General features: G+C 29.8%; 1 protein-coding gene across 1 annotated transcript; it reads right to left on the minus strand.

The window, feature by feature from the left end:
* Positions 1 to 297: 297 nt before the first annotated feature.
* LOC112599403 (KRAB-A domain-containing protein 2-like) lies at positions 298 to 1,934 on the minus strand. Its single transcript, XM_025346306.1, has 2 exons — positions 611 to 1,934; positions 298 to 560 (listed from the first exon to the last, which is right to left on the minus strand). The coding sequence occupies exons 1-2, from the start codon at positions 1,920 to 1,922 to the stop codon at positions 298 to 300; spliced, it is 1,575 nt and encodes a 524-aa protein (XP_025202091.1). The 5' UTR covers positions 1,923 to 1,934.
* Positions 1,935 to 14,994: the final 13,060 nt, after the last annotated feature.

Here is a 14,994-nt window from a genome sequence, read left to right on the forward strand (position 1 = left end):
AGACTTTAAACTACGTAGTATAAGGTCTATGGATTTAGTTAATGTATCTGTTAGCGTTAATGTATGAAATTCCGTAATTCTATAGAATAACTAGTTATTTTATAGAATTACGGGTACTTTCAGTTAATGTATTGAATGAATCCATAAATATATACTTCAACTAGTTATTCTACATACCAACTAGATATTTTATAAACTAACAATAATGGTTTAGTTAATGTATTGAAAACTATTATTGAATAAAAGTTTTATTATTATATAAAATATTAATATTAATTTTTTTTTTAAATTTACAATTTATTTATTAGTACAGGAACTTTTTGGGTGGCATTTAGAATTACAAAGTAAATTATTTTTTAAACATATGCACCGTTTTGTGGTGCACTTTTGTTGGCATGTACATTTAAAAAACCCTTGTCCATTACCAAGTGATTGGGATTCGGATGCTTTTCGAAGGCAAATATCTACATCTGGAACGTCACTAAGCGTAATAAACTTTTCTGTGCATAAACTAAATTGTGACCTCGCGTAATGTTGTTTTAGTATACCGTATTTAGTTCCTAAAACAAAATTATTTGAATTATTAATAAAAAAATTAAAAAAAAATTACCTAAGCGATAAAATCCGTCGGTTGTTTTTTCTAATACAATTGCAATTATAGATTGTGGATCACATTTTGACCTGTCAACATCTGGAATTTTGATTCGTACGTTACATCCTTGAAGAGCAGGTGGATGAGACATATCTGATTGTAGTTTCATTCTTTTAGCTTGACGTTCTAAGCATTTTTTTGCTTCTTCTCTTTTATTGGAAATATTTTCTTTATTTATGCAAAGTTGACACAATTCTTCCTCGGTATTCCCTTCATTTTCCATAAATATATGTTTGCATATTTTACAGTTATTTTTCTCTAAATCTTTGTTAATTTTATTATTTAAACTTTTGTCTGTATTCAAAACTTTCAAAATATTGTCTGGAGTATTTGAAGAAATTCCTACTTTTGGGGAACATCCGAACATAGCTTCATAAGGACTTCGTCCTATCCCCCTATGAAAAGCTTTATTTTTCATAAATTGAATAAACCTTAGCCCTTCACTCCATTTTGTTGTGTTGTTGTCCTTCATCCAGGTAATTATCATATTCTCTATATCTTGATTTGCCCTCTCCACTGATCCTTGGGACTGACTGTGGCGAGGTTTGCCATGAATAATAGATAATTCAGGCCACATTTCTTTTAATGAATCTATTGTTTGGTTTCTGAATTCACGACCGTTGTCACTTTGTAGTACACTTGGAGCACCGAACACCGTAAAAATATCTATGAGACAATATGCTACTTCTTCAGCTCTTTTCGATTTTAATGGTTTTATAATACAAAATTTAGTCAAATGATCTTGATACACCAACACAAATTTATATTCACCATCAGCTTGACTTTGATAATCAATAAGATCTAATTGACATCTACTATTTAATTCAGAAAAAATCATAGGATTTGTCACGATACCTTTTTTTTCACTTTTTTGTTTTTTTACACATGATTCACATAAATTTAAAAAAATTTTGACGTTTGATTGAGTAATATTTTTATATTTTTTTTTGAGTTCATACATCATTCTGTCTCTACCACCATGTCCAATAGATAGGTGAATGTTAAGTAAAATATCATATAATTCTTCGTCGTGGACGTAAAATATAATATCAGAATTTTCTTTCATTGGACGTATAAGTTTTTCATTACCTTGCACTTCTATCACATCATACCGTTGTACTAACCAATAATCACGTGGCGATTCTTTTTTTCCTGTTTTAATACGTTTCACTTCACTTATTAAGGAATCATATTTTTCTTTCAGCAAAAACGTGCTGTTATTACGTTCTGTTGTTGTATTTTTTATAATTGTATCAAATTTGGTTTTCATTTTAAAGCACACTTATTAGTTATTACACTATACAACACTAAAAATGATTAAACTAACTAGTAAGTAAACTCGCAGTACACTGTCACACGAATAAGTCTAGTCTATTCCAAATGGTGTGGTTCAATACTATCTTATCTTATTATTTTTATTAATAACAACAACGGTAACAAATTTTGTATGTTATCTAATCCAGTCCCGGTCATATCTACCTAATGATATAAATTTCATACATTAACGAAAACCCAATCGGTATTTTATATATTAACTAGTAAAACCGTGTAATTTATATATTAACGAACATATTTAGGAATTTTATAGAATAACTAGTTATTTAATAAAATAACGTATTACATACATTACCGCTAACATATCGTAATGGAGATTAATGGCGTAATTCTATGTAAAATTAGTTTTTCGAAGAGCTTTGAAAACGTGGGTATAAAACTGGTAGGATAATGAGAACTAATGAGATGCTTAGTTTTATTAGGTTTAGAGATTATAATAACTGAATAATATTTTCATGTAGGAGGGAAGTAAAAATAATTATTGAGATTTTCTACAATGAAAAATCCGTGTGATCGTTCATCGTAGATTTCTATAAAATAGTACAATTGTATTTATGCTCTATGAATACGAAATTAACTATATCTTTATTAGCTGAACATAATTTTAATTTTGAACCATCAAGCTACAGAGAAATTGTTTGAAGAAATTTGAAAGAATAATAAAATTTTAATTCTTTTACTATTCTGTTTAACATAGCAGTTTTGATTTTTATACTTATATAAAATGTATAATGAATGTCATTAACAATTTGTTCTATTATTTGGATTAAAAAGGGTTAAATTTAATTCATAAATTATTTGTACATATATTTACGTGTTCCGAGTTTTGATGCATACGATTTAATAATAATAATATATAATATATTGTAATGCGATTTGCGAATTATATGATAAATCGTTCGGACTAGCGACGAGTTATTTTTTTGCCGAAATGTCTCCCGAAACGTACAACACATGCACATCATAATAATTTCGTCGTATACCTACACAACGTGTGCACCACCAGCAACGACGACGACGACATCATGTGTAGCATGTATAATACGTGGTCGTCCGTCGGACGTGCATATATATTGTGTTCATGTGCGCGGGTCCTCTCACCCTAGTTCCCCTCGCGTGAAGTCAAGTAAAATGCATAGCACGCTACGAACGTCTTCCCCTGCCACCGAGACGTCCACGGTGTAACCAAGTGTACGTGTATATTGCATGTATATTATACCCGTCGGGTGCGTGTGTTGACAGTTTTTTAACCGGACGGGGTTCGAGAACGCCGATCGACGATCGCATGTGTCACGTCACTATCACACGATAATATGTATACACGCTCAAGTAATATTATTGTGTACACAAGAAAGGTTAGGTTTTACATATGAGTTTTTTTTTTTGTTATTTAGTATAAGAATATATAAAGTGAAAAAAATAAAAAATACGACATTGTTTCGAAATCGTTATTTTCGCCAGTCACCGCACATTTATTCCGATAGCGTTTACAGCCGCATAAAGCTGCAACTTTATTTCGGGAGATAAAATCTGAGTGATGGCGAGTAAAACTTAAATTGTAAAGCACACATTTTAGTAAGAGAAATAAAACAGCGCATTCAACCAATAAAAATATTTATACCGATTAGTTATTGCTAATAATGTATTGGTTTCAGTTTTTTTTTTTTTTTTGTTTTGTTAGGCTATTGTAACGTCGACTTGGTAGTGATATTAACGGAAATGATTCCAAGAATAATTTAGTGGTAGTAAAAATAAACCCAAATTTCAGCATTATTGACACGACTATCTCGATACTTGTTGACTACTAACGCCAAAAGTTTAGGGTGGCCTTGTAAAATACTATTTTGATTGTTCAAACTTGATGCAATCTATACGTTAGACAAGATCCATATTCATAGTCGCGAGATTTGAGATTAAAAAAAAATTTGATTATATATTACGTAATAAACTTAGTATGTTATATAAAATAATGATTAATTTATTATTAGTATTATGCTGTGTAGCGATTCCGTTGAATAGCATTGAATAAAATTTTAGAGGCAAAATGTGAAGTGTAAAAAAAAAAAAAAAAATTAAAAACTCAATAATAATCTAGTAAATATTTTAAGATTTTTATATGGCTGCAACTGATTGTAGAAAAAGTAATATATAATGGGCAGACATATTATATGCGTATGTACAAGATTTGGATGTTCGGAACAAAGATAAATGAGCATTCGTCCCCTTCCCCCCTGCCGTGACCATGATGAAAATTGATCGGTTTTGACTCGACAGGAAGAGGGTGTGATGGGAAGACTATATACATCATCAACACATATTATATTCTTATAAATTATAACGTGCGACGAGTTCAGTATAACGATATGATAACCAGCCAGGGATTTAAAACAAGAATGCTCGAGCTTAACCAGTACATTTTTTTTCAAACCACCCCACACGCAGAGCACGCTGACCTAATTTCGGGATTGACAGTAAAATTTGTAATTCACACACATACACAACAGACATCAGACAAGTGTCGTAAAACGTAATTTGCCATAAAAGACCTGTGCGCGTCGTGAATTCATTTATACATATTTACACGTATAATACAACATAATATACGGGGCGACTGCGCATCGAAATTAATATATACATATTATGTGTGTATAGGTGCGTGTGTGTGTGCAATGTGCATGTAAAAATATACGTTCTAAAATTGTATTAAACGTCATAAACGCGTGATGGTGGATGATGGCGAGTTTTTACTGTGTGCACATGCACATTTCGATTTTACAAGCTAACGAAACGCCACTGAGTCGAAATATAATATTTTATCGTATTATTATAATAATATGCACATTGCGCGTATAACCGACGATGGCGATAAGACGATGGGAAACGTTGCAGGGATGGTGGTGGTGGTAGGCCACGCGCGACATTGCAGAATAATAGAAAACTATTTTATTTCAAACATCATACAATATATAGGTAATATGTTTTATAAAACGCCCGAACAGTAATAATTACAATATTACCGTTTCGATGTTACAGTAAAATATAATATTGCGCGATGTGTTGCAGGAGCAGCAGTATAGTCCACATTTATCAGAAATCGCACGACATTTTCCGTTTCGAACAAATATCTTGACACTAAGCTCGGATCCCGCGACGTGTAAATAATTTATGAAGGTTTATCGCAATTTATAGCGCTTCAACGCACCCACCCACCGTCTCTGACCATCATCACCGAACACCCTCGCACTGCCACTATGATTTACATTCACGCGCATAATAGAATATAATATAGACAAAATACTGCAGTATCACAGTATCCACTGAATATAATATAGACGTTATATTGTTCATTTATAAAAATTGTAACTCAACCGTTTTTGGAAAAATCAACACACGTAACGGGCAGGTTCGGCGACGCCATGGAATAAAAAACAAACGTTTACAAGTTCTAATATTATACAGTGTGTTGTGTGATTCGATCAATAATTTTTTTCTTTTATGATATATTTATATTTAAATTCTAATTTTTGAAACTTTTAAGTGCATACTTAAAAGGACTGTGTTTTAAAATGCATACAGTTTTAGATGTAACTTTAGAAATGTGTTACAAATAAACTATTTATTTATTTTTAATTAAAACTATCTACTCTTTTTAATGTAAATTAATAAGTAAATAATTTTTTGAATATCTTGATAAATATATAAATCAAAATTTTAACCAGTTGCTTCTAAGTTATGAAACTTGAAGCATTTACTAAGGATAATAACCTGTAATAAAATAGATTTAAAATATATTGGAACCACATAATAGTTTGAAAATTATATAGGTATAGTATAAATGTATAATTAATATTATTAATAGGTACCTATATTAAAATGTTATAATTTATAAAAATTGTCCGAGTAAGTCCTAAACTATATACAATTTACATTTTATATAAATACATTATTAAGAACTATTATTATTATTTATTATCCTTTGTACATAATATTTTATTGAAATTAATGCGATTCAGAACCTCCTCATTTAAAATTTAAATTTACATATGTACATCCAAAAATTACTTCTTTAAAAATTTGTAATAAAACGGGTAATTTATTGGTTTGAAAAAATAAGTATATTTCACCAAAAGAAATTACTTAAGTTCCACAAAAAATTGAAATATTTAAAAATTTGATGTTTTGATATGTTTTGAATTATAAAACTTAGAATCTGAATAAATTCGTTTTTAAAGAATAAAAGGGAATGAGAAATGAGCATATTTGATGAATTATTATGCCCTGGCTATATATTATGTATACAACATATAATTGCTTAAGTCTGTAGCTCACATGCTTTTTGGTTATAGCATCAGTCTTTTACCGATAATTATTTGTACAATGAATATACGTCATGAAGTTGGAAGTAGATTTTTTAACCGTACATTTTTAGAATAGTATTTGATTTTTGAAATTGATATAAAACCCATGTGAACGTTGAAATACCTTTACAATGATATGATGAAATACGCGTATCGGCATTAAAGCGAGTGTGCATAAGCGTTACGTATATACCTGCAGTAAATCGGTTATAAAAAAAAAAAAAACCATTAAATTCTAAGGGAGTGATAATAAAAACACCATGGGATCCGAGCCAAATCACGCGTGTCCGGAAAACGAGACCCATAAGAAATTTGTAGAAAATCTCAGAGCGCGTTTCCTTTTGTGTGTTAAACGCATCGACGAAATTCAATTTTTTCCCCAAGGACCCTGTGCGAGGATATCTCGTAAAAAAAAAAGAAAAGAAAAAAGAAGTGTATAATAAAATGTACAAAACCTGCAATGCTATAAAAATAATAATAATATAATACCTAATATGTGAATGGTGCGCGACGTAAAGGCGTCTGTATAATATAATGCATTATGTTTTATCGTTTTTTGGGGTCTGTGACTATATATGTATAGTATTAACATATAGGTATATAACATATTTGTGGTATATACTAAGCAATGGTGGTATGTGGTGGATGGAAAGAACGGATCGAAAGAACAGAGTCTGTGAAAGAGGGAGAGAGATCAAAGACGACGATAATGACGTACCGTCGTTGTGTTGTTATTATTATTATTGTGCGTATGCGTGTGAGTGTGTGTGTTTGTGGATGCGTAGACCGTATCGCGTTTTATGTCAGCTGGGTGAGGCAATATCCGAAGGATCCGATCCTTACCTCCTTCTCTTCCTCGGACTCCACTCTCGTAGCTCCCATCTCTCTCTCTGACTGTCGACCGATCCGTGTTATTCGTCCTTTTCCTCGCCCGCGTAGAACCCCCGTGACTTAATCGTCGCCATAGTCACAATCAGTTTAGGTCCAGTCGATTCTTTCCTCTCCATATCTCATTCCGCCGTCCTGAAAATCCGTCCGAACCCTTCAAAAACATTTCAGCCGGAGACCATTAGTGCCAACTTGCACGATGTCATCAAGACGAAACGGATTTCGACTACCTAAAGGTCCCATATATATATATATAATTTATATATATATATATATACCTACATATAACATACTAGTGAACACATTATAGCTGCGGCTACCTGTAAACATAATATATATGCACTATTTAATATATATGTATAGTACAGTCTACCGGCTTATAGTTGTTCAAAACTACAGGCCTTAGACGATATCTTTGAGTAATCTGAAATGCGTTATCGTGCCTGTGGTCAGAAAATGGTTTTGTTATTTTCAAACTAGATTTTGTTTTTGAAAAATTACAGTTTTTTCTCTTATTTTTGTTTATGTGTCAAGTATATGGATTATCATACTATTATAACTGTTTACGCGTTGAACACTAAATGCTTATAAAAGTTACTATGTCAAAAAACAATTACGTTAACTCCGCAGTGCGTTTTCATAAATTTAATGTACATCATACTATCACACCTATAAATGAATAAAATTCATCCCGATTTCTTTTGACCTTGTCGTACGATGGCTCTAGAAAGTGTTAAACCATTAAGCCGTTGCATTATGATATGCCTTACAAAAATGTCATGACTTAAATTATAAACATAATATGTATCTACATAATTGTATAGGTACAGCGCACATAATAGGATATATATATTTTGATAAACACACAAAACTTACGCAGTCCACGTAATTGTGCCACACAACAAACTATAAACAAAATATAATAATAATAATAATAATAATAATAATAATAATAATAATAATACACTATAACATAATATATCATATTATTATAATATAAACCGCGGAGCACGCACATCATAAATTCACTCGTTCGCCCGTTGGGGATCGCCGCCCTCGGGTGAAACGTTTTAATGACGGGCCAACAAATAGCAGCAACCAGCGTACTGTGTCCCGGAGCTATTAATAATAATGACCGGTTCGGCGGGCGTCTCGCAGACAAATCTCAAATAGAGTTTATTAATTGTCTTTTTCGTTTCTCGTTTCGTCCCCCCAGCAACGATGGTAATATGATTGTAGCGACGGTGCGGCATATCGGGGTAGTTGTGACTTCTAGGCCGAGGAGTCCGTACAGATATCATGTATCTAAATAAAACATGAAATGTAAAAATTATCCACGTTGTGCATAAAAAATAATGTTGAATGAATCAAAATAATATTAAATCCTTTGAAAATCATTTCACACGGTATTCGTCGCGTATACAACACATGCGCGGAACCAGCGCGCAACCACGTTATTGCGATTTCCGAAAACAGGACAGGAGACCGTCACTCGTCGTCCCAACGATTAAAAGAACTGAGATATAAAATACATTATGGTAATAATTATGATATAACACGTCATATAGGACATATAGCGATCGGGCTTGTTTATATTATTTTTTTATAGTATGTACCGTTGCTGTAAATGTTTTTGATACGATATAATCACACGCACGATTAACATTTTTTTGAAAAAACGTTAGGTTAGGTCAGTGCTTATGATGACTATTATTTTTTTTTTCTATGCACGTCGTCCAACTAGTCTCCCGCAATAACTCTTCGTTATTGTAAATTATGAATTAATAAAACGCTTTACTTGTGTAGACACTAGACAGTGTCAAATTAGAATTTCCAGGACAACAATAATACTACCTATATAATTTATAATTAGGTTATTATTCTCTATTATCACAGTACGTATTACCAATATTACTCGTACTAGTGTGATACCATTTATTCTGTGTATTTCAAAAATAAACAGAAAGCTATAATAAATATAATATAATAATAATATATTGACACCAGTCAACAATATTATAGATTAATGATGATATTATGTGGCGTATTATTATTTTGAAATTGAAGTTGAAAATTTATTTATGTGAAAAATCAATTCAATCTGATTTCGAAAGACGTTATGGCGGACATACAGTAAGTCACCAAAACAAAAAACAAAGACAAAATAGCATCTTCACGTTTTTAATTTAGCAACAAATATGAGACAACAAAGCATTTTTATCTTTCTGTTTACACCAAGAAAGCAAAATAGAAATATTTATGAGACAATAATTTTTTATACTGTGATTTACTTAATATAAGGTTTACACTGCAAAGATATAACATAAACAAAGCATCGTGACTTTATGTTATTAGTTTTATTAATTTGTTTAAAAAAAAATATATATATCTTCAATGTCAAAATTATTATATGATAAGAAAATTGATTTATTGAAAATTTTCAGGATAATATATTGTAATTGTATAATAAAAAAAATAATTTCATTATAGTTATTCTCAAAATGTAAATTAAAATCGGAAATTTTAAAAAATTTACCTATATTAATTAATGATTTTTTTTCAACATATAAAAAAAACAAAAATAATTTATCAAGTACCTATTATATAAATCAGGCATGTCAAACTTAAAGTATCAAGTAAGCTAAATATATTGAATAATTTACTATGCCGTACATAAAAATTTAACAAAAAAAAAAAAATAAATAAATATTTTATACAAATTTTTCTATTTTATTCTTTACGTTTACGAATACAGCAGATACAACTAAATTAAAAAAAGGTTAGCATATCAGAACATAAGACAGTAAAATAATGTATACTAAATAAACAATTCTCTAAGAATCCAATATAGTTGTGACACGGCATTAATATTTTATTATTATTTTTTTTTTTTGCCCATTAATATTGGTAGCGGTGGGCCACCACAAAAAAATAAGCTGAGGGATGCGTGTTTGACATGTCTGATATAAACTAATAACAAAATATTAATTGTACATCAATAAAGTATCATTTATTTAATTATCCATTTTTTCATTGAAAACAAAATCTATGTTTTTGCTGAAATAAAGAAATAATATTCTCATCTTCATCGATTTAATTTTAATCACATTAGCTGAATAATTATTTTGATTGTAAAAATATTAAAAAAAAAAAAAAAAGAAGCAGTAATCCGGTAAATTTTCAGTCGATGTTGTGGATAGTCCGTGGGTTGATAATACGTTATAAAAAATATTATTATATAAAAATCACCCGAAAACGTGTCTTAGACTTTTTGGTCGACATCACATCAAATCTATTACGTTTTTAATGGTGTACGTATAAAATACATAATTTAATGTTAAAGCAGTGCGCGTGTTACGATGATAATAGACGTAAATACTACATATTACAAAATACAGCACGCTTTGTGTAAATGCTCCGAGCTTCTATGTGAATAACGCGGTATTATTATTTTGCAGTACGTTGCGTGTATTATTAATATTGTCTCTTGTTGCACGACGTTAAACACCATGCCGCGCTTCCGAACGACCACATCGTTATTATTTCATGTTATGACCGCGTGTATGTTTTTCACCACTGTGTTTACAGTGTGCGCGTCGATATATATTTCAATAATTATCAAGTGAGGGGTTTTCAATTTATTACATAGTTTTAACATTTTTTTTTTTTCAATATTTCTATCAAGTTTATGTCCCGGTGAGGTCTAAATCATGCACCTCGAACCATGGTTCGTCTATATCGATGTTTTGACGATGATAACTGTTGTTAATGATACCGTTTTTACGTCAAAGACAAATTAAAAAAGAAAATCTGATAAAAGCTATGTACTTACTGCGGTGACGAAGTTGTTTTTTAATACAACGGACGGTTGTCTGGTCACATAAAATAAGATAGTATTTTTACGACGTATACAATACATGTAGGTACCCTATTGATTTTTTTTTTATTAAATTTATTGTTATATATCACGTCGAAACCACTTAAACAGTTAAACCTTGTAATATAATATATTTATATACAATAATATTATGTGTACATTTCTAACTATGTTTATAATGTTTTCAGTATAAGCCAAAATGTTTAATACTATACATGTTTAATAGAAAAAGAAAAATTTATATTTAAAATGTATAAAATGTATTTACAATACATATGATACATTCCTTAAAGAGCCTAAATTAAAGTAAATATTGTAAAACGCATTACTGCAGTCAAAGTTTTCCAAAACGTAGAACATTTTGACTATACACAGATAAATTTGCGTTTTGCGCGTGCGTAAGTATACGTAATTAAGTATTTTAACAAAAATATGTTATTGAATTTTATTTTTATACTCCTAAACACACTTTGCAGTGTCTACTGCCAATAATTTGAGTAATAAGCAACTATACTTACACCTCCCGCGTTCAGAATGGACTTCACATCGGAATATAATTATCATTTAACGGCTGTCCTGATTACATACTTCGAGATAGCCGTTATCATGATAATAGTATAAATTATGTCATATATCATACTTAGAAATGTGAGCTGATGCCCCTCCCTTTTTTGCACGGTTTACCCCGCAGGGATTGTAAACCGGTTCAATGAGCGACCTAATGTTATAAATGTTCAAAACATGTATATAGGGTGATTATTTTTTCACCGCAAACTAAAGACTAGCTTTCTTATCCGTCACTATAATATGGTTTTATAATGTTTTTATTTTTATTTTTATTTAATCACAAAAAATAAGTGAATTATGAACATATATAAAATCGTATTTTCCCAATAGTATATAAAATCTCATAACGCTGAATGAGGTATTGACTGCAAGTTGATGGTAAGATTAATCACTCTGTATACCTACAATATACGCCGGCGATAAGGGTCAAAGAGCTGAGCGTGAACGAAAACCGTTTCCCAACTCGATGCGTGTTGAGCCGTCCCCCTTCCACCACCTACCAATCCACCCACCTGGTGAACTGCTGCTACACAGTCGTATTAAAATATATACCGAGGGCATTTAAATTGAATCGTTTCACCCGAAGCCATAAAATAATAAGTATTTAAAAACCATATGTGTAACGAAGTTATTATTCACATCATAACGAATGTGTTAATTATATATAATATATATTTTAATATACACGATAAAAGTATATAAAAATATATCATATATATATATATATATGATGTAATGTATACGTGAGTATAATATAATAATTTGGTTACACATCTGTTTTATATAATTCATTTTGCTCACTGAGTGGTTTTACTGTTTCAATAAGAAAGATATATAATGCATATTATTAGTGTACGTCATGTGTGTGCATGGTAAAAGAGAAAGAGAGAAAGAGTGAGTAAGTGAACAGGGACATAGTGAGCGAGAAGAAACGATTAGAAACGCAAAAACCTACAATATTTTATCGAAATTAGAAATATTAAAACACTTAATATTATAATATAACGAGTCTTTAGAATAACATTAATATACAGGCCAAGTAGGTTATCAATAAACTGGTGCAAGACATACACTACTGCTGCTCCGAGAATATTTTTCAATTCCAACTAAAATGTAAATTATACACGGGTTAAGTACCCGTACATCAGCTATATCGTGTTAAACTCGTCGTACATTTTTCGATTCGTGTGTATTAAAAATGAATTATTTTCTGTCCATCGTGATCCAAACGCTGAACAAACTACCATACACGTGTTATAGCCGGTGGAGTTGTTATATTTTGTATGATATTCTCTAGGTAGTCCTTCGTTTAAACCCGTATTGCGATGGCCAAAAACGGTTGTGCTGGAGAATCGATCAGTAAAATATAGACTGTCAGTAAAATGTGCGTGTTAGGTTATTTAATAATATAAATATTATATAAATTTAAGAAAAGGAAATACCCGTAAAAAGTATAGTTAATACATATAATAGTATATTTTTAGTTTGAGTACTATAGTAGTCATTAAAATGTTAAATGATGAAAAAAGTCCCTATCGTCACACAATCGATTGGCATCGGTTATATAGAACATGCGTTTATAAATTATTTTAATACAAGAACAATATCGATAATTGATTTACTTCGCAATAAAAGCTGTTGCCCAGTAATTTTTTTGAAAATGAATACTATATATATAATTTTGTTAACACGAAAAAACCTTTCATGAGCTAAAACCCAATTCATCTACAAAAAAAAAAAAAAAAATGTTAAAAAATTGTCAACGATCTGCAGAAACAAATTTTAATATTTTAAAACTATATCAAATCTTATTTTGAAAAGAAACATTGAAGTCAAAATTCAATAATTTTATTTTGTATAAATTGACGATGTTGTACCACAGTGAACGTTTTACTATAGTTTATTTATAGATTACATATTATTGAAAGTTTTTGAATGATATTTCTTTCTTTCAAATGTTGTGTAATACATTTTTGATTTTTTTTAAAGTAAGCAATTAATAGGCAATACATATTTTTAGAATGTAAATAACACATAGAAGATTTTTTTTTGTTTTTATTTATTTTACGATGGATACAGGTAATAGCACATAAGATATTATATTAACATATTTTATCTTATTTTTTTCCGAATTTAGGTAAAAAAAAAAAACCTCAAAATTGTAAATTTAGTATATAATATGAGATTTTTTTGTGTCGATGACGATAAACTGTTAAAATATGTGTATCGAAGACCAAGAAGCTATAATATCATAAATCTTGGTTTGAAGTAGTGATGGCGGTGCAACGTGTCAACAAATGTGTGCTACGTTTTTTATAAATTAATAACATTTTATTGAAGGCGTTTGAATCTTTTTAATTAATTTTGTACTCACTGAAGTCTTAATTTGACCAACTCGAATATTAACTGTGTTAAACATTCAAATGATAATTTTTTCTTAATTTTTTTAGCACTTGAATTCATTATCTGAATGTCTAAAATTCTATTAAACCATTCGAGTGAATAGCCTTGAATTTTGATTTAATTAAAACTCAATAACTTTCGTGTAAACCGTAGTAAGTTGTATAATATTATCAATATTCTATCTATGCGTTTACTTAATTTTATTATAAGTTATAGCACTAATAGTTTTTATATCGATGTAATTTTATTTAATTAATATTGACGCATAAAAAAAAATCGTGTTCCGAAGAAATCAATAAAAATAAAGAATAAATGTATCTTTTTATTATATTAATTGATATCGTCAACATAGAAGTATAATGTATTAATACTACTTTCATATATTTATAAAAGAAAATATAATATTAAAATCGTAGCAGTTATTTGGATATTTGCAGTGCTGCTTTAATAAGGATTATGTCGCCTTGTGTACCTACACATGTTAATTCACTATCCCTGCGTATATGATTGATTTTCAATATTTTTTTACCCATTGATCTTTTCATTATTTTATACTAGTATACAAAGTAATGTTATATTATCTTAATGTTAAGAAATCAACTAAATAACTAATAAAATAAACGTTATAGAATGATAATACCTTATTTATTATTTAATTAAGTATTAAAATGTACTGTCTCTTATAGTTGCCTATCAAATAGCTTTTTCAAATACGTCACCACCACAGGTAATTATGATATTCGACGAAATTCACGAATATATGGTAATATATATGTTCTGTGAAGAGCATTGGACAAAAGACAAGATAATAATAATGCGTTAACAAAATTTGTACTAAATGTATCGAATCATTTAGTATTATATTTGTATTGTTATATTACTTTCTCAATAAAAAGTGACAACTCACATGAAAA

Source organism: Melanaphis sacchari, unplaced genomic scaffold (assembly GCF_002803265.2).
Source record: "Melanaphis sacchari strain LSU unplaced genomic scaffold, SCAv2.0 Contig50_pilon_pilon, whole genome shotgun sequence".
Taxonomy (NCBI): Eukaryota; Metazoa; Arthropoda; class Insecta; order Hemiptera; family Aphididae; genus Melanaphis; species Melanaphis sacchari.

Bases quoted from the DNA above. Each gene is read 5' to 3' on its own strand.
- LOC112599403 (XM_025346306.1), bottom strand. From the start codon at position 1,922: ATGAAAACCAAATTTGATACAATTATAAAAAATACAACAACAGAACGT. The intron at 561-610 runs GTAATTTTTTTT...ATTTTGTTTTAG, and splicing joins CGACGGATTTTATCGCTTAG to GAACTAAATACGGTATACTA.